This window comes from Spea bombifrons, chromosome 4 (genome assembly GCF_027358695.1).
Source record: "Spea bombifrons isolate aSpeBom1 chromosome 4, aSpeBom1.2.pri, whole genome shotgun sequence".
Taxonomy (NCBI): Eukaryota; Metazoa; Chordata; class Amphibia; order Anura; family Pelobatidae; genus Spea; species Spea bombifrons.
Window position 1 is genome coordinate 45142669 of NC_071090.1, and position 24108 is coordinate 45166776.

Consider the following 24108-nt stretch of genomic DNA (forward strand, 5'->3'; position numbering starts at 1 on the left):
CGCTCGTGGCAGTTATCTCCTAGCCCTGGTCTGGCACGCACATTTATCAACGAGCGGTGCTGTGTGCTGCCCGCGGCACATAGTGAGAGCGCTCGCTATCAATCAGCGCCGTGCCACTACATTACGGCAGGGACCCCGCTTGGCAACCGGCGCCACTCCTTTCATTGCTCCGCTGGCAACAAGAGCTCAAAAATCTAGCTTCTCGATTGGTCCGCCACAGCTGTCAGTCACAAGTAGCATGGGTCGGCCGCTCTGTGTGTATGAAGGAGGCGGGCAGTGGGAGGCTCCTGGTCCGCCCTTTCCCTCCCTGCCGTGTCTCGCAAGGTCTGGCTGCGCAGTGCTGTGCAGCGAGTACGGAGGGGGTGATAAAGCGGCGCAACGGGGGTTAGTGTCTGTTCTGTAGTGCCTGGCTATCGCTCCGCAGCAGGGTACTGGTAATGCCTGATTTGCCCCCGAGGCTACTGATTCCTACAGCCGGTCTCGCTGGTGACATCCTGCTCTGCAGCTCCCACTCGGGTGTTCTCCCGAATTCCTCTATTTCCCCCTACCGAATCACGGAGGAGAGGTGGCTGTGATCGCACGGTGCGGCTGCACCCCCTGATCCCCCGGAGAGCCGGCTGGTGTTTCTGTTCCTGCCGTTCGTTGTGCTCTTAGTCTGCCGGCCGCTGCTCTCTCATTCATTGGGACGTTGTCGTCTGCTGGACCCGGACATAGACCCCGCACCCGTCTGCCTCGATAAGCCGAATCAAGCCCTTTCCCTGACTGACCCTGTGCTCGTTCCGTGGTTCGTTGCTGTGTGGATCGGGACTCGTTTCCTTTGTCTGCCGTCCCTTTGCCTGGAAAGTGCGGCGTGTTTCACTGGGTGGTGCTCTCTCGTTCCTTTCCAGGTTGTTCTTTCCCTTTTTTTTTTTTTTTTTTTTTGCACCCTCATTTACTCCGAATTCCCCTGGGAATTACCCCGTGGCCGTCTCTTTTTGGCTTTCTATGATGGCTTCTTTATTGACCCATATCCCCGGCGCCCTGCACACCCCAGCAGAGTGATCACACATCGTGAAGACAACGTGCTGCTGATCCTGGGCAGGGATTAAAAGTTTTAGCTGTGAGCAAAAGAAAAGGAAAAAAAAATAAGGGGGCATCTGGGCTTTAGGACAACTCCTGGAAAATGTCGACTCCCAACAGGTTCAAGAAAGACAAAGAAATCATAGCAGAATATGAGAGCCAAGTGAAAGGTAAGTCAGCATTCCCGACTGGCATCCACCTTAAGGTGGCATCAGTGCGTATCGGGGGTGCTTGTGGATGTTGGTGGGATGGATCATTTAATAAAGTTTTTTTTTTCTTTTTTTTTTTTGTCTGGGTACAACAATAGTAAAATTGTTCTGTAAATTGTTATAAATAAAGATTGATAATTTAAGAGCCATAGTTTTTTGAAAAACAATTTTTATGTGCAAACAAGGAAATAAGTGAGTCAAAAGCATTTTGCAATTGTGTATGTTATGCTTTGACGCATACTTATTTCCTTTTTTTTCCAATCATCCAAGAGATTTGTCTTTTTTTTTTTTAATAAGATTTTGTTTCTTTGAGGCTGTCCGTAAAATCCTGGTTCGTTACGTACACCGCCAGATTCTAAAGAATTTCCTTCCTCTTTGCTCCCAAATTTAACAGCTAGCAGAAGCAGACAAAGGGAACACAATGAACAATTAATATCAGATGGCACAGGAGAGGTGTAGTCATTGTGCTGTGAGAACGGTGACACAACACAAAGAGTGTGTTATCCACAATCCTACCTGTAGGTGTATCCCAGTACAGGCCCGGGTGACACTGGAGAGCCACTGGGCTGGCACACAGCCTTATGTTTGTATATCGCTTCATTAACTAAAACTGCTCAACGTATTGACTCAAGACCCATCGCTAATGAATGAAAACTGACTCGCTTTCTACTCCGTGTTGGCTCACATATTGGTATTTTTTATTAGAAACAGTAATGGTGAGTTTATACATTATTTTAGATTTAGATTTGTATTGATACAAATTGATTTCCGTCGTGCCCAAATTAATTAAATTTTCAAACCAAATGCGTTGCTTCCTTTGGCCAAATGATGCTCAATATTTCATTACGGCGTTCCTAAATGCACAGCGGACTGAATTTGCGATCTATGAAGTCCCTGCATACATATAATATTAACATGCGCAAATATTCCATTCGGTCAAAATGATTCTTAGATTTTTGACAAAAGGTCATTTGGACTAGAAGATTCTTCATTACAGAAAAACTCTCTGGTGAATGGCAAAGACTTGACTTGGATCCCAATGTGAGGGCTTATTGTTACGGAAAGATCCTGCAGATCTGCTGCATATTCTGGGGAAACTTTGCACACATACTTGAAGACAAATGATCTCCGAGTTCCTTCACAAATTCTAATACATTCCCTCCTACTCATCTTTTGATGTTGGAGCTTTCAAAACATTTGACTGCTCTTTCTGAGTTTATGTGGCATGGTACCAGGAGATGTTCTAGGCTAGTACTTGCTTCAGTCTGTAGGTGTGTATATGACGATCTGCTCTAGAGCCCGAACAGACACTGGTAACTCCACAAATGGTTAATAAACTAATCGTAAATAAACACGTCAAAAATATTTTCTTTATAAGTTGGGATCCCTAAATATTTACGGATTTATTTAGTTCACAAATAGTTTTTTTGGTTTTTTTTTGCGTTTGTAATATAAACAAAGCACTTGAAACTTATTTGGCTTTAAAAAGGCTGCCTGTGAAAGCCGGGTTGTTAAGTGCATGCTGGCAAGAGAGTGATTTAAAGGGGCACCAAGAAGAAAAACCTATATTTTGCTTGCAAATGTGTCTTTGCATTACACTGGGTATTTGATAGTGTTGCAATGTGGTACCCCCTATGTTTTGTGTGTACGCATCTTCAGCATGTCCGTGACTATTCGGTGGCTCTGGCTTGCTTGACTAGAGCATACGATTGTTACGTATTCTAATTTTACAAATGCTAAGCACATGGAGGCCGTTCTCCGTTCTGTCTCCTAGTCTAATGCTAGGTAGCATTGTCCAAACGTGTCAGTCCGCCATTGTTAAGGCCCTAGAACTTTCCGTTTTATCTCCGTTCCCGATGTCTCATTTTCCTTTTGTTTTTATTTTTTTGTATGGCTTGTAAATGATCGTGACTGGTGTGTTTTATGGGTCTAAAACCAAATTGTCATTTCTATGGTGTGTTTTGTATGTCCATTGTTCAGCAGATAAACGGTGTATGTTATCTAGGAGAGCATATACATCTAATGGCAGGATCCGTTCTGCTTGCCCCTCAACAACTCCAGTGCATGAAATACAACATAACCAACCCACTGTTACCAAATGTACAGATCAGTATTGTATTCTGCTACCACAATGCATACTTGTCATCTCCACTTTGCTCTTGACATGCACACTTTAGTTGGGATCCAGGTAGACCTGTTCCTTAGAGAATGAAATTTAATTTGGCCTACATTGTATGCTAGAAAAGTAATTGGGGGGTAGGGAGGACACAATGGAGGTTGCATTCTGCTGATGCATTTTGAATCCCGAGACACCGATATAGAACTCAAGAATTGTGGAAAAGTCTATTTTTATCATGAATCGTTATTGTGTTAGAAAACTGCCTGTACTGTGTCCAAGGGAAATATTCACTTAAAATGATCAAACATGAAATCCTCTAGTTTAAATTTTGCCCATCTGTTAATTGGGTAAGCAGTGACTTTTATAAACCTTATGAAGGGCTGACTCCAGTAGTTTTATTCTGGAAGGAAAACTGAATAGGGCCAGCATAGTTGTTTAAATTGTTTAATCTTACAGCAGCCAACCCACAACACCACCCATGGTTGGGTTGCCAATTGTGCAGCTCCCATCAGGAGGGTTTTGGCCTTGTTTATGTGGACACAAAATGCGGCTCTATTCAACCTTTCCCGCCTTTGTGAAACATGGGAACGGATAATGTAAATCGCTGACGATATTTTTGTCACGGATGATGGATATCTCAAGCTCATTAGGGTGTCACTGAACATTGGCGTCTTCGTGAAGTCTCCCTTTCAACTTCTGCTAAAATGGCTAATATCATGTTGGACTTGGCCTTTGAATTACGCCTACGTCACAAAGTTACCCAACGTTTGTAGATTCGTGTGTTACGTTTTTAAATGTCTGTAATTGTTGCAGGAATCAGGAGCGATGTGTGTCTTGTGTATTCAGCTTACTTGTACATTTTAAACACCTTTATATAGTTACTCTGTTTTCATACCTCACTTTATATTACCGTAATTGTAAATTGTTAACTCCTACTTCACAGATCTGGTATGTATGACCTTTATAACCAGGCAGATAATAAATGGTTATTGTATCATGTCGGTTTTATTTCAGTGCTGGTTCGCATGGCATGGTGCTTGTGCTGCATCACTTGGAAGTGACTCTTTCTCCGATCATTAGGAAATTGTTTCATGACTGTGTGAGTCAGAGCTGGGTGCAGTGCCGACCAAGATGCTTTTGTGGTCTGTCTCATTTATTACTACCACTAGTAGGTTTTGATGTGGCTCCCTGAAGGTGAATAAAAATAGAAAATCACCACAGTGCAATGATACGATCCTCTTTGACAGTGAACTGGCCATGTAAGAGATGATGAATTTCGCAGTACACGATTCTGGGGTAAGGGTAAAGGAGACAGGCCAACGTGACTTCTTTTTTCTCTGTTATAGTCATCCCATGGGAATGAATGCCAAGCAGAGACTTGCTTTCTGATATTTTCAAAGCACTCATTTCTTTTTCCAAATCATGGAGTACATACAAGTCTATAAATGACGGCTCCTAATTAATTTCTGCGTTACTAGTATCTTTTTATCTGTTACTGGCCTAATATAACAGTACAGAGTGTTCTAGCGTGTGAGCACAGATAAACAGATGCGTTTCCAGTTTTTTAGTATTTAGCTATATGTGTAGAAGATAACATTCTGTTGGAAAGGTGGTAAGAATTGTGAACACATGGCTCATAGATCAACGTACAGTACTGTATGTTATCATACCAGATATGTCACCATATTTCCACTGCAACAGAACCCAAGGTGTCAGGAAAAGCCTCGGAATGCAGGAGCTGGTAGTTTCACTCCCATGATCTCAGTCAGCCACTGGCAAACAGTATCCAAATCTCAGAAAACCTCTCATTCTTTGCCTGATTGATTGCCCCCCACACACACGCTTTGCATAGCAGACATGCTAAACTAGAACTGGCATTCAGTGCCTTTGCTTCAGCATGTGGCAAGGAGCTTGTGTCTAGCATATATCACTGCCAGTGAGTTATTATCTGGTAGGATAGCTCCCAGTGTTTATCATATGTTAATTGTGTGCGCCTTTGTGTCGCTGGCGTGGTTTGTGCTTCGTGAAGGCTGTGCTGTTGAGGCATATGCGGAGAGTTATCTTGCTTTGGCTGTGCCTTACTACTTGATACTGTAGTGTAGACAACATGTCTTGCCATTGGTACATCAGTGGAGGCGTAATTCAGACGTGCATTTATTCTATTTATTTTTAATGCGCCTGCATGGACTCTTAACACGTTCTTCAGTACAATATACACTCCAAATAAACGCAGTGGCTCCCAAGTGGCTTGACAGACTTTTGGTGAGTTGAAGATCCCGTCGTTTGTAGGAGTGACAGAAGTTTTGTATTGCTTTGTGAGGTTCTATTGGCCCCTGGTCAACTGATCAAGACTTGGGCGCTAGCAGTTGACTCTGATGACGGAGGCTGCAGTATACCCTCCTGCAGTGCAGAACTTCTGGAGCCTTGCAGAAAGCAGTTTTTAAACCATTAAATTTTAAGTGGTTGGGGTGGCAGGGGCAAGGAGAGCATATACATACAGATGTCACTTTGAATGACAGATCTGCTGTAAAGAAAGGAAGCACATACATTCTCAGTTGTCACCTATGTTTTTGTTGGTGTTTCAAGGCCATTCTCAATGCTCATGGGTGTGCTTTAGCCAGTATGCATGTATATTAGTGCAATGCGGCAACCATGGCGTAATAAGTTGGGATATATTTGTATTACTATACAGTATCCACCGAATCATCACTACCAATTACTTAAAATTACCAAAAATTGATTTAATTTAGTGAAAAGATCCCTTTAAATGTGAGTGTCTGCCTGATCTGTGTACCCAGTATAACCGAAGTGCTAAATTATACCTGTTATCCCCTTTGTAAGATAAAGACTTTTTTTTTTTTTTTTTTTTAGTTTAAGCTCAATAAAAGTGACTGCGTTGGTTGCTTTCTTTATTTTTTTTTTTTTTTTTACATACCCCAAAAATGTTCTCTTACAAGTCCTTGGGAAAACCTGTCTCAAACCAATCCAAAATTAGTCATCTGCGCAAGTTCTCACGACTGCTTATTTTCGGGATTTAAACAATGTGATGTGATTAAAACTAATTGCGCCATTCTGCTAAACGTATGCTACGCTTTTTTTTTTCTCAAGTGCCATATAATTTTAGCTTTTGCAAATAAAAATGCATTGATTTAAAGCTACAGCCTCGGATAGACAATTATTCCATTTGTGCAGCCCAGTGGGGAACGTTTTTATGTTTTGCCTTAGAAACCATGGGTTTCTTACTTTTTAAAATGAAGCACCACGTTCTGGAGGTACCGGCATAAATTAAACTTTAACTCTTTATGCTATGATTTAGGATCTAGATGCAAAAAATCATGTGCCTTAATAATGTGTGTGTGTGTGTACAATTTAATGGTTACAATATTCTCGTATCAAAGTAAATATAGATTACTCTAATCTTTGTGATGTTCCAAATTCTGTGGGCTTGGAGTTTATGCTTATATGGTTCATGGGGGTGGAAGTATCTTTATATTGTATTAAGTTAGGGTTGTTTAATGCTCTCCTGCTGCTAATCGGTGCTAATAAAGTGTGTGTGATTGGTTGCACTTTATACTGAAGTGCCTTTTCCAAAATTAAATTCTTATTGTCCCACTCGAAACTGAATCGTATAGTAATACTCCAAATAAAGTAATACTCCAACACTGGCCATGCAAATGTGTGATATCATAAAGATGGCGGTGGTTATGGACAATGAATAAAGGGAAAGACTGTTCCAATGCTTCTGGTAGGCCGACTATTGTTACAACCCCTGGAACGCTCTCTCTAGCACTTTACAGCATTTCATTTTATGAAGTAGATGACAGTAAGCAGCCTTCATGTCTGTGCAGCTCCATCTGCACACCCATGAATCTAATCTATTTTTTGATGTTCCAAAGCATGATTGATGTTTTCTAGGCCGATATGTAATGACTGCCTCCAGGCTTTTCTTTTCCTAGTTCGCATCAGAAAAAGAAATATATCTTAAATCTAATTAGCATCTACCATTAAAGAATATGTTGTTATTCCTCAATTAAAGCAGCTACAAAGGTATTTTAAACCCTTTTAATGCCAGCTGGACATAATTAATATGTGGCACCAAAATGATATTTAGGAGGTATTTCACCAGTTTACACAAACATTAATGATTTGTAATGTCCATCTGTTGTCACGTTTGTCACAAATGCGACAAAATACATTTTCCTTTGCATTCAGGTGTATTGTGTTCTTGGCGTGTAAGAACGGGAAAAGGAGCCTGGCTTATGGAGAGCTGTGTGAAATGTTAGGCGTTTGGAGGGGTGCTTGGTGTATTTTTAGAAGACCATTGCTCTTAGCAGTTTGAAGGCTTGGCTTCCCTTACGGCGATGTGCTAAAGAGTCTTTACATTGCCAAGGTAATACTTCCCAAAGCATTGGGCCGTATAGCTGTTTACACAGGGGTGAACAGTGATGCGTGGAATGGACCTCTGTTTAGACAGTTGTTTGTCTATTTTTAAGCACAAGGCTTTTGCTACTTCAGCTAGCCTAGTGCAGTTTAGAAATGTCATCTGGCAGCTGCTCAAGTTGTCTTTAGCAAGGTTTCATCTCCTGGTCCTTTCGCTGGTTTTAACTTACTGGGAACCTTGGGCCCCCGGGTGATGAACTGTAATAATTTCAGTGTTATTTTTGTTTAATTGATTAGATTCCTTTCACATGAGCTTCCTTCACTCAGATCACCAATGCGTTTAACGGCAGCGGCCACTTACTCAAGACTGTGATCATTCGGTCTTTTGTGAATCGTTTTAATGTAGTGCCTGTACTTTGATTTGATTAGTCGGGCATGAAGTAAATATTTTAAGGGTGATTGTTCTGATTGAAAATTATTTTTTAGAATAGTAAAAGTAATTTTGTGTAGAGAAAGTAAAAGTGTCCCATAAACCTTCACCCCGGAGGGTTGCCAGGTTTGCTTTCATGTAGGCTGATCCTTGTCATGGCATTGAATAACGTGATGGAGCTGACAACACCAGCTGGGTCCCTTTAATACCATCCTCTGGAGCTGTCCATCTGACCTATTTTATCAGGGGATTGTGTGAAGGTGTAAAACTACTCCAAATATTCTATTGTAAAGTAAAACCTTCCAGATACTTGGCTACAACACCCACCCGTCGCTGATGGACAGCTTGTATCCAGCATGGCTGTGTTATTATTGCGTAATTGCAGTAATGTTGTGGTATCACTAAAATAGATGTGGTTTCCTGTAATGGGTTACAATCTCTGTTTCAGTCTAATTCAGGCATTGTGTAGGGGTGAGGCAGTGTGGCAAACATTCGCAGCCTAGATGTCATGATCTATCCTAACCTTTTATTGAATTTTTTTCCAGCAATTCACAAAAAAAAAAAAAAAAAAATATATATATATATATATATATATATATATATATATATATATATACAAAATGAAATATAATCAAACGCCTTTGCGTTTTTTTTTTCTTGTTCTTCTGCGCTATGCTTATAGTCATCTCTTAGATCTTGCCAGTTGAGTCTATTCTGATCATAGAGGCATTTGACGGCAGATACGAACCGTTCAGCCCATCTAGTGGGCACATATTTCCTGATGTAAAGACTCACACCTTCTTTCGTGGGCTCCCTTAGTCCTCTGAATGGTGGCATGTTCTTTCAAATGTGTTGTGACACAAACGTTAACTGAGCGGTCTAGCACTTTAAGCAAATAAACCTTAGCAGAACTGTAATTTTATTATTTCATCTGATTGCATCAAAACCAAAAACCTTTAATAGCTATTTAGAGTTTATGGCAACAACCCATTACCACCTACTTTTGTGTCTCATAACAACTAAGAATTTCCTGAAAGTTTTACCAAGGAGGCAAAATTTGACACGATTAAAGAGCTATTTCCGAGAAGGGTTTGGATTATTCCAAAATACAAGGAATGAGGTTCCTCATGCTGTATTTGAGTCATAAAACTGCTGGATTTCAAAACGTGAATGGGAGAGCACCTTTTTATCGTTTCACCGAAGGCAGATGCGTAATTAGCCTGTGGGGGAGGAAAGGAAGGCTAGATTGGGGGAGGATGTGCTTGGAAGGTGAAAAGGAAATAGTGGTTTAGTGTAAAAAGGCAACGTTGGATTACTCTATCCTTGTACTCATCACATGGATGCTGTAACTGCAGTGGGTTTTTTCAACTTCATGTAGTTATTTTAGAACACTTTTTTGTTCTGCCTCAAAAAAACTTCATGCACTTTCTATGGTGACTTGTTTTAAAGCAATTTTAATACAGTTCTACAGTTGTGATGATTGTGTATCACACTAGTAAGTATAATAAGTATATTGCACAGTGTAACATTCTGTTTTTTTTCCTGTTACCCAGAGCAGTTTAAGTTGTACTTCTGCCTGACACCGGCTCCCGGTGCTAATTCGATATACTTCTGCCAGGAAACAGGGGAGGAAACTGCTGAGCCCCTTTAGGGCTGTCTATCCTCTGCCGATGGTTTACCTTCTACAGAGTTCATTCTGTTCCAGTAATCCGACATGACAGCAGTGGAGAGAAAGTAGTGAAACATTTATGTGGTTCTAATAATGTTTCTTTAGCTAACTGTTTTCTTTTTGTATACCTGCATTTTGACTTGGATCATCACTTGTTCTTCCATTAGGACAAGAACCATGTGTTGGCATAAAATCCTAGCCCTTTTGAAAGCTATTTGCTGTTGCCCTCAATATTGCTTCAGTCTATGATTTCCAGCATCAGTGGAAATGTTATCATGGCCAAGTATTTTTGCTTTCCCTCACTGAATCTTTGCAGTGTCAGCAGTATGTCGATCCAGTAACTTTCCCAGTGGCTTCCTTCTGATGTCATAGGTTCAGTGATGAACCGAGTCATTGTGTAGTGCATCATGTCTATGAGCATGAACTCCTGGCATTTAATATTAAATATATTGATGGTCCGTGCATACCGTGAGCATGTGAGCCAGGGTGACAATATCAGCAAGTCCAAGAAGCTTTGCCACTATTGATGATGTGTTATGGTAGCAGTCTCCAGTTACCAAAAGGGTTAAAATACACTTTGAAGGTCCTTTTTAAAATGAAACATGCCACAAACGTGGAGGACTGTGTGCAGGAAATATACTAATGCATGGCCTAGGTGGCTTTTTGTGCAGCAGTCTAACATGTTCACGTGGCTTCTGTGTGCCCTAGCATTTAGATTACTCTATAGCCCTCAAAACACTTTTGGGTGCAACCGAGAATTGAAGGTGTCTGGAGATGACAGAACTGTGATATTTATTTTGGTTCTCAGGAGCCAGTTTCTCATCCATCTGTGAGGTGTGTTTAATTTTTATCACCCACGAGGCCTGGCATGACACTTTACTGCGGGAGAGACCCAATGCATCTGCTTCCCCATCAGGATCAAGCTGTTTCCAGAAGAGCACATAGCTTCACTCATTGCCCTCATGTGTTTAATCCCTAGACACTCAAAATTAAAGAGCCGTTTTAAAGGGGCAATCAGCGAAACAAACTGTTTTGGTTTCCGGTGCCTGAGACTTTAGTGAGGTTTGTGTATAATGCTTCCTAGGAACTCGCTAGCCAGCTGGCTCCTGTGTGGTACTCGTGTGTGTGTGTGTGTGTGTGTGTGTGTGTGTGTGTGTGTGTGTGTTTTCCCCCTCGTCGTTTTGACTTGCCATTTCATGAAAGCCTTTGAAATCGGCTAGGAAGTGGATGTCATAAATGCTGAGGGGTTTAGCAAATGCGGTTAATGTTTCTCCTAAGACGTAGGACGTTCTATAGGAATACAATGATAATGTTAATTGTTTGATTAAACACATTCATGGCTTCTAGAGTATTTGTACTGCGTTACATGAATGTCCATGACTGTATCAGTTCTTGCTTGCCTGTTGGGTTTGAAAAAATACATCCAAAGTCTATGTTAAGTAATAGTTTGAGCCAATATATAGTCCTGTGTGTGTGTGTGTGTGTGTGTGTGTGTGTGTGTGTGTGTGTGTGTAAATATAAATATAGATAGATAGATAGATATCATTAGACACAGCAATGGCTTAGGGTTGCATGTAAAAGTTACAGCAGTTTTCCTACAAAGTAATTATTGTAGATATATAACTGGCAATTTTGTGTTTGTGTGTATGTAATATCTATAATTTATATTTGCCAGGTACTAATAACCCTTAATTGAAATATTCTAGTTATAAATGTGATCGTAAATCTGGTTTGGTATGACAGTGATAAAAATGTAAGACTGGGCAAGCATATGTGACAATGCATTTATTTTAATGTAATCCATTTAGTAAATTTATAGCCGCTTGTTACCCAAACAGCTGTCTATTGCTATATCTGTATGTTAAAGCATCCCAGCTATTCTTGTTATGAATTTCTAAGTGCAATTTAATAGCTGTAATAAGGCAAGCTTAAAGAATAAAGTAATATTCTAAATAAGGAAACTGTTTCTGCTGACTGTTTACAGCAAACGCAGGCGGCTCGCTGCAGACTAATAATGCGCATTTATAACTGGATGTTGATACGTGTGCATAAGAAATTCTTATTCAGATTACTAATGCGTCCTGTTTCAGGTTCAGTCTTCCCCCAGTAAGGCAGTAAATACTAGACATGCACAAAGACCAACCTCCCCGTAGAAATATAATACAGACTCACTCAATCTACTTAAAAATAACAAAACAGATGCACGAAGAATACTCTGAACTTTCTCATTCGTTTTTGAGTTTGCTACTGTTTTTTTTATATATTTTTTGCCCGGTATGATTGTATTTTCCCCATCCTGGGACATGTGTGTTTTTAATTGGGAGCTCTGTAAACACCTTCCATGGGAAGGATGCTTTGTAGGTCACGTTAGGTTCTCATAAGCATCCCCAGATATCCATTTTTTTCTTGTAGAACTAGTACAAATGTATTTTTTCTTTTTTATTGTTTAGTGATGAAAAAGCTTCTGACAAAAATAGATTGCCAAGCACCTGCCTATGATTTAGGATTTGGGTAGTTTTCTTGTACCAGTCCAGCAGATGGGAAGAGCTTTGCTGATATATCAGGGATTAAAGCTTTACGCATGCATGCTTAACATTTAATAGTTGTATTTAGCGCTTCAAAACCCCAAAACAGACTATAAAAAGTTATATGGGGAAAGATTTATTCTGACCTTTACACAACACCCGTCCCAGCTACTATTTAATTTTAACATTAAGTTAATAGGCTAGTTTCCTAAAAACACGTATTTCAATACTATTTAATTATTTTATTTGTTTCATAGAACTGGAATCCCCATTTATAATGGCATTAATATTGAAACAGCGTGTGATTGTTTGAGGGGGGGCATATGAATGATTCATTAATATATGGTTAATGCCATATTGATATTGCATGCAGAATAGAATCGCCCAGAACACATGATCAGCTTGGTGATGCGATTTGCGCATCATTACACCATAGCAGTAATAAAATTAGTGCTAAAATGGTTAATGTCAATTTTCCACGATCTAGAGGCCATCAGTGACTTTCATAGCAAACAAAGGCCTCCAGTACCTATTGTCCCTGGTTTGTTATAAGGACAATGTCTGTGCATTACGGGTCTTTTGTGTTTTGGTTTTTTTGTGGAAGGGTCAGGCTTGTCAAGACCTCTGCTCGCTGAGCTGTGAATGTCTCCATTTTCATGAACTTTTCAGCACACTATGAAAGACTCAGCAGGGCTTGGTTTTGTTCTTCCCTTACTTCATTCTCTTCTTTATGTTCTTATAGAATCACATGCCGACAGATGGTTAGCGCTCCCTTTTTCTAACCTGACTTCTCCAATATTGCTCAAGGAATGTTTTTTTGTAGAGGCCATTCCAGGATGATGAGTTGGATTTAAAATTCGACATACAGATTGTTTGCTTTGGGTTTACGTTGGTATATTGCATAAGGCGATTATTTTTGTGTTTAAATAAAGGAATCTCGTTACGTTCAGTTTATTGTATTGTACCTGCATGTAGCAGTACTTGTTCTTGATGAGTAAAGACTACATTGAGATGAATGCTGATTGTTGCAGACAAACCACCGTGCCCCATGCAACCTCCCTAGGTAGTGAGACAACACTGTACATGTCAGGATTGTTAAAAACATAATAGATGTTTGCCATGGGTTGCATGGAGCCATATATGGGTCTTGTCTCAAATGGACAAAACTCATATCATCAATATACACGGATATGAAGGCTATGACGAACAATGCCCAACTGTGAAAGCAGCGGCTTCTATTGTATCGGGAAATAACAAAACCACTTAACCCAGAGTGCAGGCCACACACCCTAAGAAAAATGTTCAATGACCAACTGGGAGATTTCTTTCCATACAGAGGAATATTACCACATAGAATATCACATTCTGTATAACCCTAACTTTTTCTATAACTGTATAGAACTGTGTAAGGCATATACGGTATATTTGTGAAATTGACATAGCAAATATCCCGGGTTTATAATAATGTTTTACCTGTTATCTATCTGTCTTTAACATTCCAAATCCATAGGAAACCTTCAAAACCATAACAGTTTAACCGTCTGTCTGGACTTTTAGTGCTTTTGCCGTGCCTGTGTCTTATAGAAGAAGCCCTCCATAAAGTTTCAAGCAGATGCTTGCCAAAAAAATGCCTGTAAGCTGAAAATATACAAGGGGACATGTCTTCCCTGCGATAAACAAATTGAGTGGAAAAGGTATCTGGTAAAGAAAAGCAATATGCTTGAATAACCAATATTAGTTGTTGCGGCGCACTTTTACAAGAACGTCTGAACATCTGCTGCAAGAAATAGTTCTCTTGGCCCTCACATCAGCAAACTACCTAGAACAAGAGCCTGGGAGGCGACTACAAAAGAACATGTTCAGGGCTAATCATAGCTGTGGAGAACTTTTCTACCTAGGTGCACAATGTGAGAAATCGCTTTGATGACACCAGATAGACTTTGAATGTACAGTTTGTCCCAGTTGACCTCAGAATCCCTTCTTGCAGTGGTTTCTGTGACTCTCGCAGCTGCTTGCACAAAGAAACGCTCTGATAATGTTGTGGTTGCTGAGATAAATATACGATTAACTGTTTAAGTCTAATGAAAAGCCCTAGTATGTCTGGTGCGGAACATAATATGACTATCACCTCATGAGAGCTCCAGATTCAAGTGCGTTAGCCGGGTGGTAATTTGTGAACAGGATATGTCTGGCATGCTAGGAAGCCAGTAGCTAACAGTCCATTCTTGTCAGCAGCCAGCAATACATACCTTAAGTTTGCTGTTGCAGATTGACAAAACTCTTGGCAAAGTTGTGTAACTTTTCTAAGCAAAAGTTATTTTTTAATGACACCCAACTGTTGGTTCTCCTAAACCAGAGCTAGACAGAGCAGCACCCCAGCCTCTCAGCGGAAAAGAATGGAAGTTTTAGTCCATTGAGAGCTTAATGGCGTTGCTTTATTATCTATATTACCATTCTTACAGGATTATATGCTGCGTACCTACTGCCTACATTCATTTGGGCATCACTGATTAATAGGGTTCGCCATTTCTACCTATGATACAGAAGTATGACTGGCACACCATGTCTGCGTAATTACTCCACGAGTATGCTTCTACAATTGTTTTTCTAACTTGACATTGCATATCCATCGTACATCTGTCATTAACTAACTAACCCCATCTGTATTTCAGGGACTGTTCTGATGCCACTTTAGCGTGATATAGGCTTGGGATGACTGGTCCTGTCTAGACGAGTTCATCTATGTTTTTGTGTTTCAGCAGATGGGATGTATCTGTAAAGTCTTGGCATAAGGACAGTTTATAGCATCAGTCTGGTCCCAAAATGGGCTATTTATTTATTTTTTGTTTTGTTAATGCAGCCAAGGGAAGATTTACATGAGTCAGAAACCTCTTTGTCTGACTCCAAAAATTAAGCAATGGCTACACCAATTTGCATCCAGGAAGATGTGAACTTGAAAATAATGGACTTTATATATAAACAGAACTAATGGGTTTATAGTGAATAAAGCTGGTGTTTGTATTATGTTATGTGTATAATATACAACTAAGTGTGCTGCAGCAGACAATCCAGCATCGATACATTTTCGATCCAGTTAACTTCCCAGATTTCCAGCGCAAGCTTCTATGTAATTATTAGCAGAAATATCATAATTTTTGGTCATAGCCAACAATAACTGGAAAGCACACTTTGAAGCTAGTAGGGTTTTGGGGAGATATATCTATGGCTGTCAAGTGATGTGCACGGCTACAAGTGCTACATAAACACAGATCATTTGTACTTTTTTCAAAGTGCCATATCTACTGACACAATAACCTAATTCTAATGTAACTTGGACACTGTATATTTTTATTTTCCTTTTCTTGTCCGTTTAATAAAGTAATCGGGTATGGATCAGTATTCACATTTAGGTGCTATATGGCCGTATGATGACCATTTTCAGAATAGAAGATCCATACACTGCCTATTCATGTCCTGAGGCACGAAAAGGACAGAAGAGAGTTTGCGCTGCTGCTCATTAAAATTGTGAATTCCACATGCAACTTACAGTCCTGTTTTTATCAGGTGCAAGCCCAGCCGGCACTCAAATGGTCGATACTGTTAAGGCTATGAGCCAGCTAATACAGCTGACAAAGCTCCTATTATGTCACCCTGGGTTATTATTGATTATTTTGCTGGACTCCTTGGGCGAAGTATAAAAAGAATTACCACAGTCTGTAGGTTTCTTGTGTCGTATTCTGCCAAGTGTCCTCTACCACTTCAAAGACATTTGCTTTTCTTATTTCGGCTTCCCGTGGCTATTTGGGCCTCTTTCTCATGTTACGCTGTCTGCATCCGCAAAGTCATTCAGAGTCAATGAAATCAGACAAAACTGGAGTACGTTACACAGCAGCTATTCCAGTTCCTTCCCTTTCTGGTATAATTGTGGCTCCCCTTTCCTGAGATAATGTAATACACAGCTGCTGTAGTCCAGTCCATGCACAGACCGCACATCTCAGCCATTTTAATGAGATTTCTTTCCAGTTGTTACTATTGTGGCCTTTCCAATGTGTGATTCACTCATTGCTTACCCTTTAACCCTCAAAGGTTTAAAAGTAGATTATTTTCCCCCAAAATTTAGACTGTGAATTTTCAATCAATCAACGTCTGTTTAAAAAAAAAAAAACTGAGATTTGTTTCATGGCTAAGGATTTGTTTACACATCTGTATCTGATGTATTTGCATTCAGTTCAACCAGGACTTTGTGGCTTGATACTATCTGTTCTCCTGGTGGCTTCGCAAAATATGTCACACAGGAGTAAGAAATCAACGTTCTCTACAAATTGACAACATTGCACTCCAATTACCCGATATGTGTGTGTATTTAGTGTGTATTTAGTGTGTGTATTTAGTGTGTGTGTGTGTGTGTGTGTGTAAAGGGGAAAACTCCTTTATATCTAGAAATATATGCTAGTTTTCCGCTTTGTTCCAAAGTTTGCAGTGACATTGCACCATTGTCTCATTGGAAGTACAGCCAGAGGACACTATGTGCGTGTGATCAGTACTAAAATAGATCAGAATGTGACGTGAAGTGTAGTAGAGGATGTTGCCGTTTGGAAGACCTAATCAATCTGCACTGCAGGGACCAGGGAGAAAGCATCAGGCCCCATCTGTACTGTTGATCCTAGCAACCATCGCCTAGGAGACAGTGACAATCAAGAAAAATGCAAGACTTTCACTTGTCCATAAATCCTGATGCGGAAGTTTATAGTGGATGGCTTAAATTAGACCCACCCTCCCTAAGACACAATTAACTCTTTCAGTGACGTGCGTTGAGGATATAATAATTTTTTTTTCTCAACGTCTATATAGCCTTCCGTTTTTCCTTTTGAGATAAAACATCATTCTTCCCATGCACAAATAAGCTTTACATTGTTTCCAAAAACAATATTATCCAATGGAATGACAGATATTTATGGTTATTATTTACAGTTTAAAAATTGATAGCTTTGATTTTTTTTTTCTTTTTCATCAACCTGGAGCTATCATTAGTGTATTTATCAAGACAAAAAAGCCACTTTCTAAAAGATTTTTCTTCCATCTTTACTTTCTCCTCTTAGACACCATAAGGTGCCTGTAGCTAAAAGCATTTGTTGGTGATCTAAGTATTCATAATATACCGTAGATACATTTTTATCCTTCCCTGTTTGATCATACAGGAAGTAGTGTTTGATTTCAAATGCTCAGATTGATATTATTAGCGAGAAACCAGCGCTCCCTTTGTGTCTGCTACACCGTGATTAGAGTGTTTTGCAAACTAAGGAGCCAGCATGAGCCTGACAAGAATAAATGTCTTGTGACGCCTTTAGGGAAGTCATTGCTTTATAATAATCGTCTTTTATGTTTAGACATTTCAGGTGTTGGCGTTTGATGCCGAGATATTTCCAGGGTACAAGATGAAAATAGATCTTTTTATTTAACGAGTTTTGTGTCGGTAATAGCGTTATCAGTAGAACATGGGGCCTAATGCCCAGTGTCCTGTGATACAAAATTGAATTTCAAGTCATGGGATGCTTTGGCTTCTCTTTCATGTGGATGTAATGCAGCTACGAGTTTGAAATGTTTATGTTGAACTGGTTTCCTGAAGACTGCTCTTCTACCTTAATGTGGATCCAGCTTTAGGTTTGCTAAACCGCAGATGAAGCCTAAAGCAGATTAATCTTTCTTGCTTTCCTTTCATAATGACTGCCATCTTCAATTTGTGCATTTCCTTCAGCCGTTTGTGTTTCTCTATATGCACCAGCGTGCAGGGGACCTTTGGCAAAGCAAGTGTATGTTTCATTATCTTTTATCTTTATGTGTCTTTAACATTATAAACTATAAATCCCCTCCCCGGCATGGAGGCATTTCCGATTTTAATTCACTCATGAATGAGTTATGTTTACCCATTTCCATCCGACATTTTTGTATTTTTTTGTTTTGTTTTTTCTAAAGCCATTTCCAATTTTGAAGCTTTTGTAATGATAAATTGTGATCCTTGAGCTCCCATCCTGTTATTTCTACTGCTCGCGCCGCTCACAGACTTGGCATGTTACAGCAAACAGCCACAGGCTTTCCTGAGGTCAAAAGGGGAAAAAAATTTTAAAAAACCAAACATTTTCTTCCTTGTTTTGTTGATTGTACCAATGAATAATAATGACAATAAAGTATTTGAGCTTACATTAGCATTATTACCTTTGTACAGTTGTTGTAAAGTTGTGGAAGAATGAGGTCATAGTACATACACATGTAGCTAGCACAGACGTAATGCAGTGCTTGTGCTAAAAGAAATATAAAAAGTTGTAAGACGATTAGGATTGCTTTTATTCATCTGCTCTTATTTTTTTCTGGTTGTGTGTTTTTTTTTTTTTTTTTATGGGACGCTTCTTCATTGATAGTAAGGAAAGTAGTCATTCTGACGCTACCATACTGGAATACGTTGGATCTGGCATGGTTTGTGTCAGTGTGTTAGCGTATGTTTGTTTTATTTGTAAGCTTGTTTAAACAGGGCCATACTCGCCTTTTGATTATGTAAGTCCAATTATTGCGTCCTGTTTACCCTTGGTTCATCACTGCAGAATATGATGCCGTTTTCTAAATCAATAAATAATAATCCATTTGTGGTTTGTGGCTCCATTGACCAGTGTAGGAGAATTTGTAAGCAGGGTAATTGATAGCTTTTTTTGTACGGAGAGACGAGTGCTGACACTTTCATTGGGCCCACAGAGAGGCAACATATGGCATACCCTATAAATTATGCACTGTTAACATACTGAGAACACGGCTTGTCTTTGGAATAATTTGGATCTCTACTGAAAGCATGTGTGATAGCAAACTGTACGTTACTCTTTCAGTTCAAACAATGCATTTTGGCATCGGACGCTGTATTTTTGTTACCAGGAGTTGCGTTGATTTGGAAAAAAATATTAAATATCCCTTACTTGGACAAATATATTTAATGAATTAACAGGGCAAGTGGCAACATTGCACATGTCCACCAAGCCCTAAGGTTTGGGTACTTTATTGGGTGGCTTGTGGCTGCAATAGGGGATAAGAGTTCATCTTGTTAAACGCGGCCACTTTACTGAGTTTTTTGGGGTCTTGCATGTAGGCACAATATAATAATAAATAGTGACAGTTTCTTTGGAATGTCTGTAGCAGATGTCTGTAGAATTTTCACTGAACCGTATGGGGCCCGAGGTACCCCTGAGCTATCAAAGGTCCACCTCACCTGTGTCTTTGTGAATAGAGAATACTGTCAAGTACTGTTCTCTTCCAGTTCCTTTTATCTTTCTTTGTAATTTTGTTTCAGATGTTTTGTTGTGTACAATAATTGCTATGCAGTAGACAGACTCTCTGACTTTGGGGTTGGTTTGGAGTTTTTAACGGAAGTGAAATATTGTATAATTTGTGGGAGCTGTATAAATGTGCGCTTCCACCTGCATTTGGGTGTAATAGCAGTGTGTGCCTCAGTGCCATTGTAATGAGCTGCTCGGTGGCTTGTCAGCCCGAGGCATGCATGCTGAAGGATGAACTTTTATACAGAGACAGGAAATTGTCTTTGGTCCAGACACTGGTGTTCTGTCTGTTGATGTGCGTATAATGTGCGCGGTGCACAGAGACAAACTGCTTTCAATCAATTGCACAAACACGCACCACAAAACCCCTACTTATGTAAAAAAAAGAACATTGTGTAAATAGCAGACACGCTCTGGAGATGAATATCCACTTCATTTCACACATCTGACACCACTTCTGGAAAGAGAACAGAACCGCTAGCTGTGCCAGTAATAAATAAGGTCAATGTTTTAGCTTTGAGGGAGCAATAGCAAAGCATGATTTTAGACAATCTAAAGGATCCTCATAGGTATCTATCTGGGATTCTGGACTAATTAAACGGTACAGCAGGGGAATGTAACCGGTAGCTTTTCAGATGTGTCGGAGCACAGTTCCCATGAGCTTAGGCAACGCTTTATACTCATTAGAGCACCAAATTTCCTAAAAAATTTATATTTCTCTCCTTCTGTTTTTATGTCACAAGAGACCTGTTAGTGTGTCTTAATCTATAAATATTTACTGTGCTAGGAGGTGCAATCATGGTCACACCAAAACTTTGCCTGTGGTCTTCCTATGCGAAGGGTTCAGAATTGAAGCCAACCGGATCCCTCGGTGCCAGTGGTGTACTAGACAAGTAACATGCCTTGAGCACCAAAACCTCTTTATAACACATACATAGTATCTGTGGCTGAAGGTGGACCTATAACCTGCACATCATAGCTTGTGATTTTTGTTTTTGAATCTGTATTATTTAAGATATAATATTTCACGGAACAAAGCCTGCTGAACGAATTACTAGTATGATGAAATGATTTTACCTGCTGAGAAACAATCTGGGAATGATGGTTATTTTGGACCAACTAAGGCTGACCTCTTGCATTGAAACCTAGAGTTATCTTGGAACATGCAATAGATCTGTGCCTGTGTGTATGTAGCAGGTACCAGTAGCAGTTTTATGCAGTGAGGTGGGATGGGGCAGCTGCATCAAGGGCTTCTTTTGCTTTGGCTCAGTCAGCCTATGCTTTAGGCTATAGCAGATGTTTGTGTTTTTGTACACTTGTGGGTACATTACATGCAGTTTCTCATGTTGGCAATGTGGATGCTTTACCCGTTAGTTTAGTGTTCTCCCTCCAGTTATGGGAAACAGAAGGCATCTGAGCATCACCATTATCATTTGTTAAGGGGTTTCTTTTAATTGCTTAAGATTTCTAAGCATTATCTGGTAATGAGATGAGAAAACTGTGTGCGTTCTACGCCCAGCATATTGAGCGCAAGGGATGTGAAAGTACACACACCTGGATTACAGCTATGAGTTCTTTTTGATTTGGTCCTGGTAAAACAGCTTTCTATTGGTTGCTTCACTGGGTCCCATGATCAGGTACAAGCTCTTTTTGGGTAGAAGGTTATTAAAATTCTGTCTTCCTGGCTATCGGTTCAGCGCATCTTGACTTTCATGAGGTTCATCCCATTATTATTTTTCCCGTCATTTTAGTTAGGGTTTATATTTTATTGGGGTGGTGTGTGGTTACTCTCTATAGGTTATTTACTGGCGTGAACGGCAAGGCTAAACTAATTTCTTATAAAGGTACTAAAGATACTATGATGTAAGTGAATTTATTCCACTCTAAGTTGTTTGCTTTTAAAGTATCTGTTAATAACTTAATAATGGACTCTCTACCATTTATCTGTTTTTATGTAGTAAATGTTTAGAATCTATAATCTGCCATCCTTTGCCCAGATGTTTCCATAGTTGTGATAACAGTTGTCAAGCTGGTAATATTGAGTCTGACGGAGCCGTGCGAACTGCTATTGAAGGAACCACTCCATCCATTGGTGTACTTTAATGCATAGCTTTGTTGGCTTGTGGGAGATGCATACATTGGAACACTTCTTGTGCTGGCCAGCCAGCTCCAAGGATAGATGCAAGAGTTCCCACCAATCTCTTAAAACCCCCATGCTCATTCTTTCAGTTATTTCAACAGGTTCAACAGTATTAAAGTACTTTTAATATGCATTCTTTTGGTGGAGCTAGTTTGAGTTAACAAATAGTCTAACTATTTTGAAGCATGGGTCATCTGCAGAAAAAAATAGCAGATGGGCAGCTTATAATTCACCAACTTTTATCACATTCCAACATGCCACTAGTTCGTCTGTAACCATGCTTGCTAGCCAAGACCATCTGTGATTTTCTGAGAATGGATTTGGTGCACTTGCCACACATACAACACACACAATAAGGACCCATGCCGTGACTTTATTAGAGCTTCTTATTTACGTCTTATTTGACTGTATGCTCTTCTAGGCCCCTGATACTCCCATTTTATGTTGCATTGTTCTCCTACCTTGTTATACTTTCTTTTAAATATGTGGTGTGTTGAAGATAACTGATCCAAGATATGGAGTTGAAATAGAACTTATTTTTGCAGGGACGTTTGTGAAATAATGTGGGGATTAGATTTGCAAGTGCCATTTCCATTTTGGATCTCTTGAGAAGACAATGAAGCTAGTGTTAGGACTAGAATACCGCATAAGGGTGTATCCGTTTAGGCAGCGGCAGTTTGTAAAGCATCTCTATCTACTTCAAGTGTTTACCTACATGTATAGCTCTTCGCCTCTGGGTAATGAGTGAATCTTTAGTATGTTAGTCACCAGTTGGCAAAGACCTGCCCGTGTCAAGCCATGCTCAGGCACGGTGAAGTGTCCTTACATTTGCATACAGTATTTGAAACTGCGCTGCTTCACATAAAATATCCATTCCACGCTTCATCTTAATTTGCCAATTTAGTTATCTGATAGGAAATGAAGCTTATAATATTAGATGCATTTAGCACGTTCTTATCAAGGGATTAGAGAGAGTTGTGGCTCATAAAATATTTCATAATGTTGCTGTCAGTGTTGATCACATCATGTTTCAGATGACTTAGTATTTAGTCATGGTTTGTGAAGCTGAGCTCCATTTCATTGCCCTTTAGTAAATGGGTAGGGTTCAATGTAAATGAAATACGCTGCATGTTCATATAGGTAAGTTTCAAATGATTTTATTATGAATGGGATGTGAAAAGGTAGTGAGGTACGCACAGAGCTCACTCGTATTTTAACACTTATTTTAAAAAAAAAGTGTTGTGTTTGCTTCGTTTATTTTCTCAGCATTGATTTTCTGTCTTTTGTGACCTGTATCTGCTTTCCTGCACCTCACACATGCATAGATAATGGGGTATGCACAATAATGGGGTATGCATTCCCATGTTCCTAATACATTCTCCCTGTGGGTACAGTTCAGGACTGAAGCCTGCTGTGATCCCTCCGTGCCAGTGCTATACTATATATCTGACGCGAATTTGACACTGCCAAGTCATTCATGAAGGATCAGGCCTCTGCTGTGGCTTCCTCACAGAAGCACGACACCTCGGGCTTCCAAAGGCAAAAAAAAGTGCTTTTAACTTTAAAACAGTCCTACAGAATATTTTGGAGATGTCCATTTTAAATATTACGGGGCTATTCGACCTAATTTCGGGGGCTATTCGACCTAATTTCTGAGCCATATATAAGGCAAAAATTCTATATCCCTCTATATCATTCCTTTTTATAAGGCTCCAAGACCCAAAAGTTTTCTGTAAAAGGGAGTTGAGCCGGTAAGGTTAATCCGGTAATTGTGTTTTGGATGCTTTCTAATCAAGCCTTTCTTCGGTTGTTGAACTGCTCCGAATTATCAAATATTATCTACGTGCACGGAGAGAGAAATAAGACACAAGACACACGCTGGGTCAGGTCCAAAATCACTCTGCTTTATTATGTTTATACTATAGCTTATATCGCGTCCGGCAAGAGGGGCGTAAGGCTACGTAATTCGTGACAATTGGTTACTCTTGAAACTATGCGGAAATGGGCAAAAAGTTGTATAAGCACAGAAATATACGTTTTTGGTGCAAAACAGGGGCTCATGTGCAAACATATAGCCAGGTACGATGTATGGAATGTTGCCGTTAGCGATATATACGGTAGGTCAGGCCGTGTGCAAAGCTGTATGTGTCTCCCGCATTCTTGCCTGAGGTGCGACCCTTTATATTGGTCAAAAGCCAGCTTATATTCACTCAAACAATACATGCGTTTCTTTACCTATAATGGTGCCATAAAAATTGTGT

General features: G+C 39.8%; 1 protein-coding gene across 7 annotated transcripts in view; it reads left to right on the top strand.

Annotated features, from left to right (window-relative positions):
- The first annotated feature begins 350 nt into the window (after positions 1 to 350).
- SRGAP1 (SLIT-ROBO Rho GTPase activating protein 1) overlaps positions 351 to 24108 on the top strand; it is an 85599-nt gene continuing 61841 nt past the window's right edge. For all 7 annotated transcript variants that reach the window (XM_053462027.1, XM_053462029.1, XM_053462028.1 and 4 more), the window contains exon 1: positions 351 to 1229. In XM_053462027.1, coding sequence (XP_053318002.1) covers positions 1163 to 1229 — 67 coding nt within the window. In that variant the 5' untranslated portion in view covers positions 351 to 1162. The remainder of the gene's footprint in view (positions 1230 to 24108) is intronic.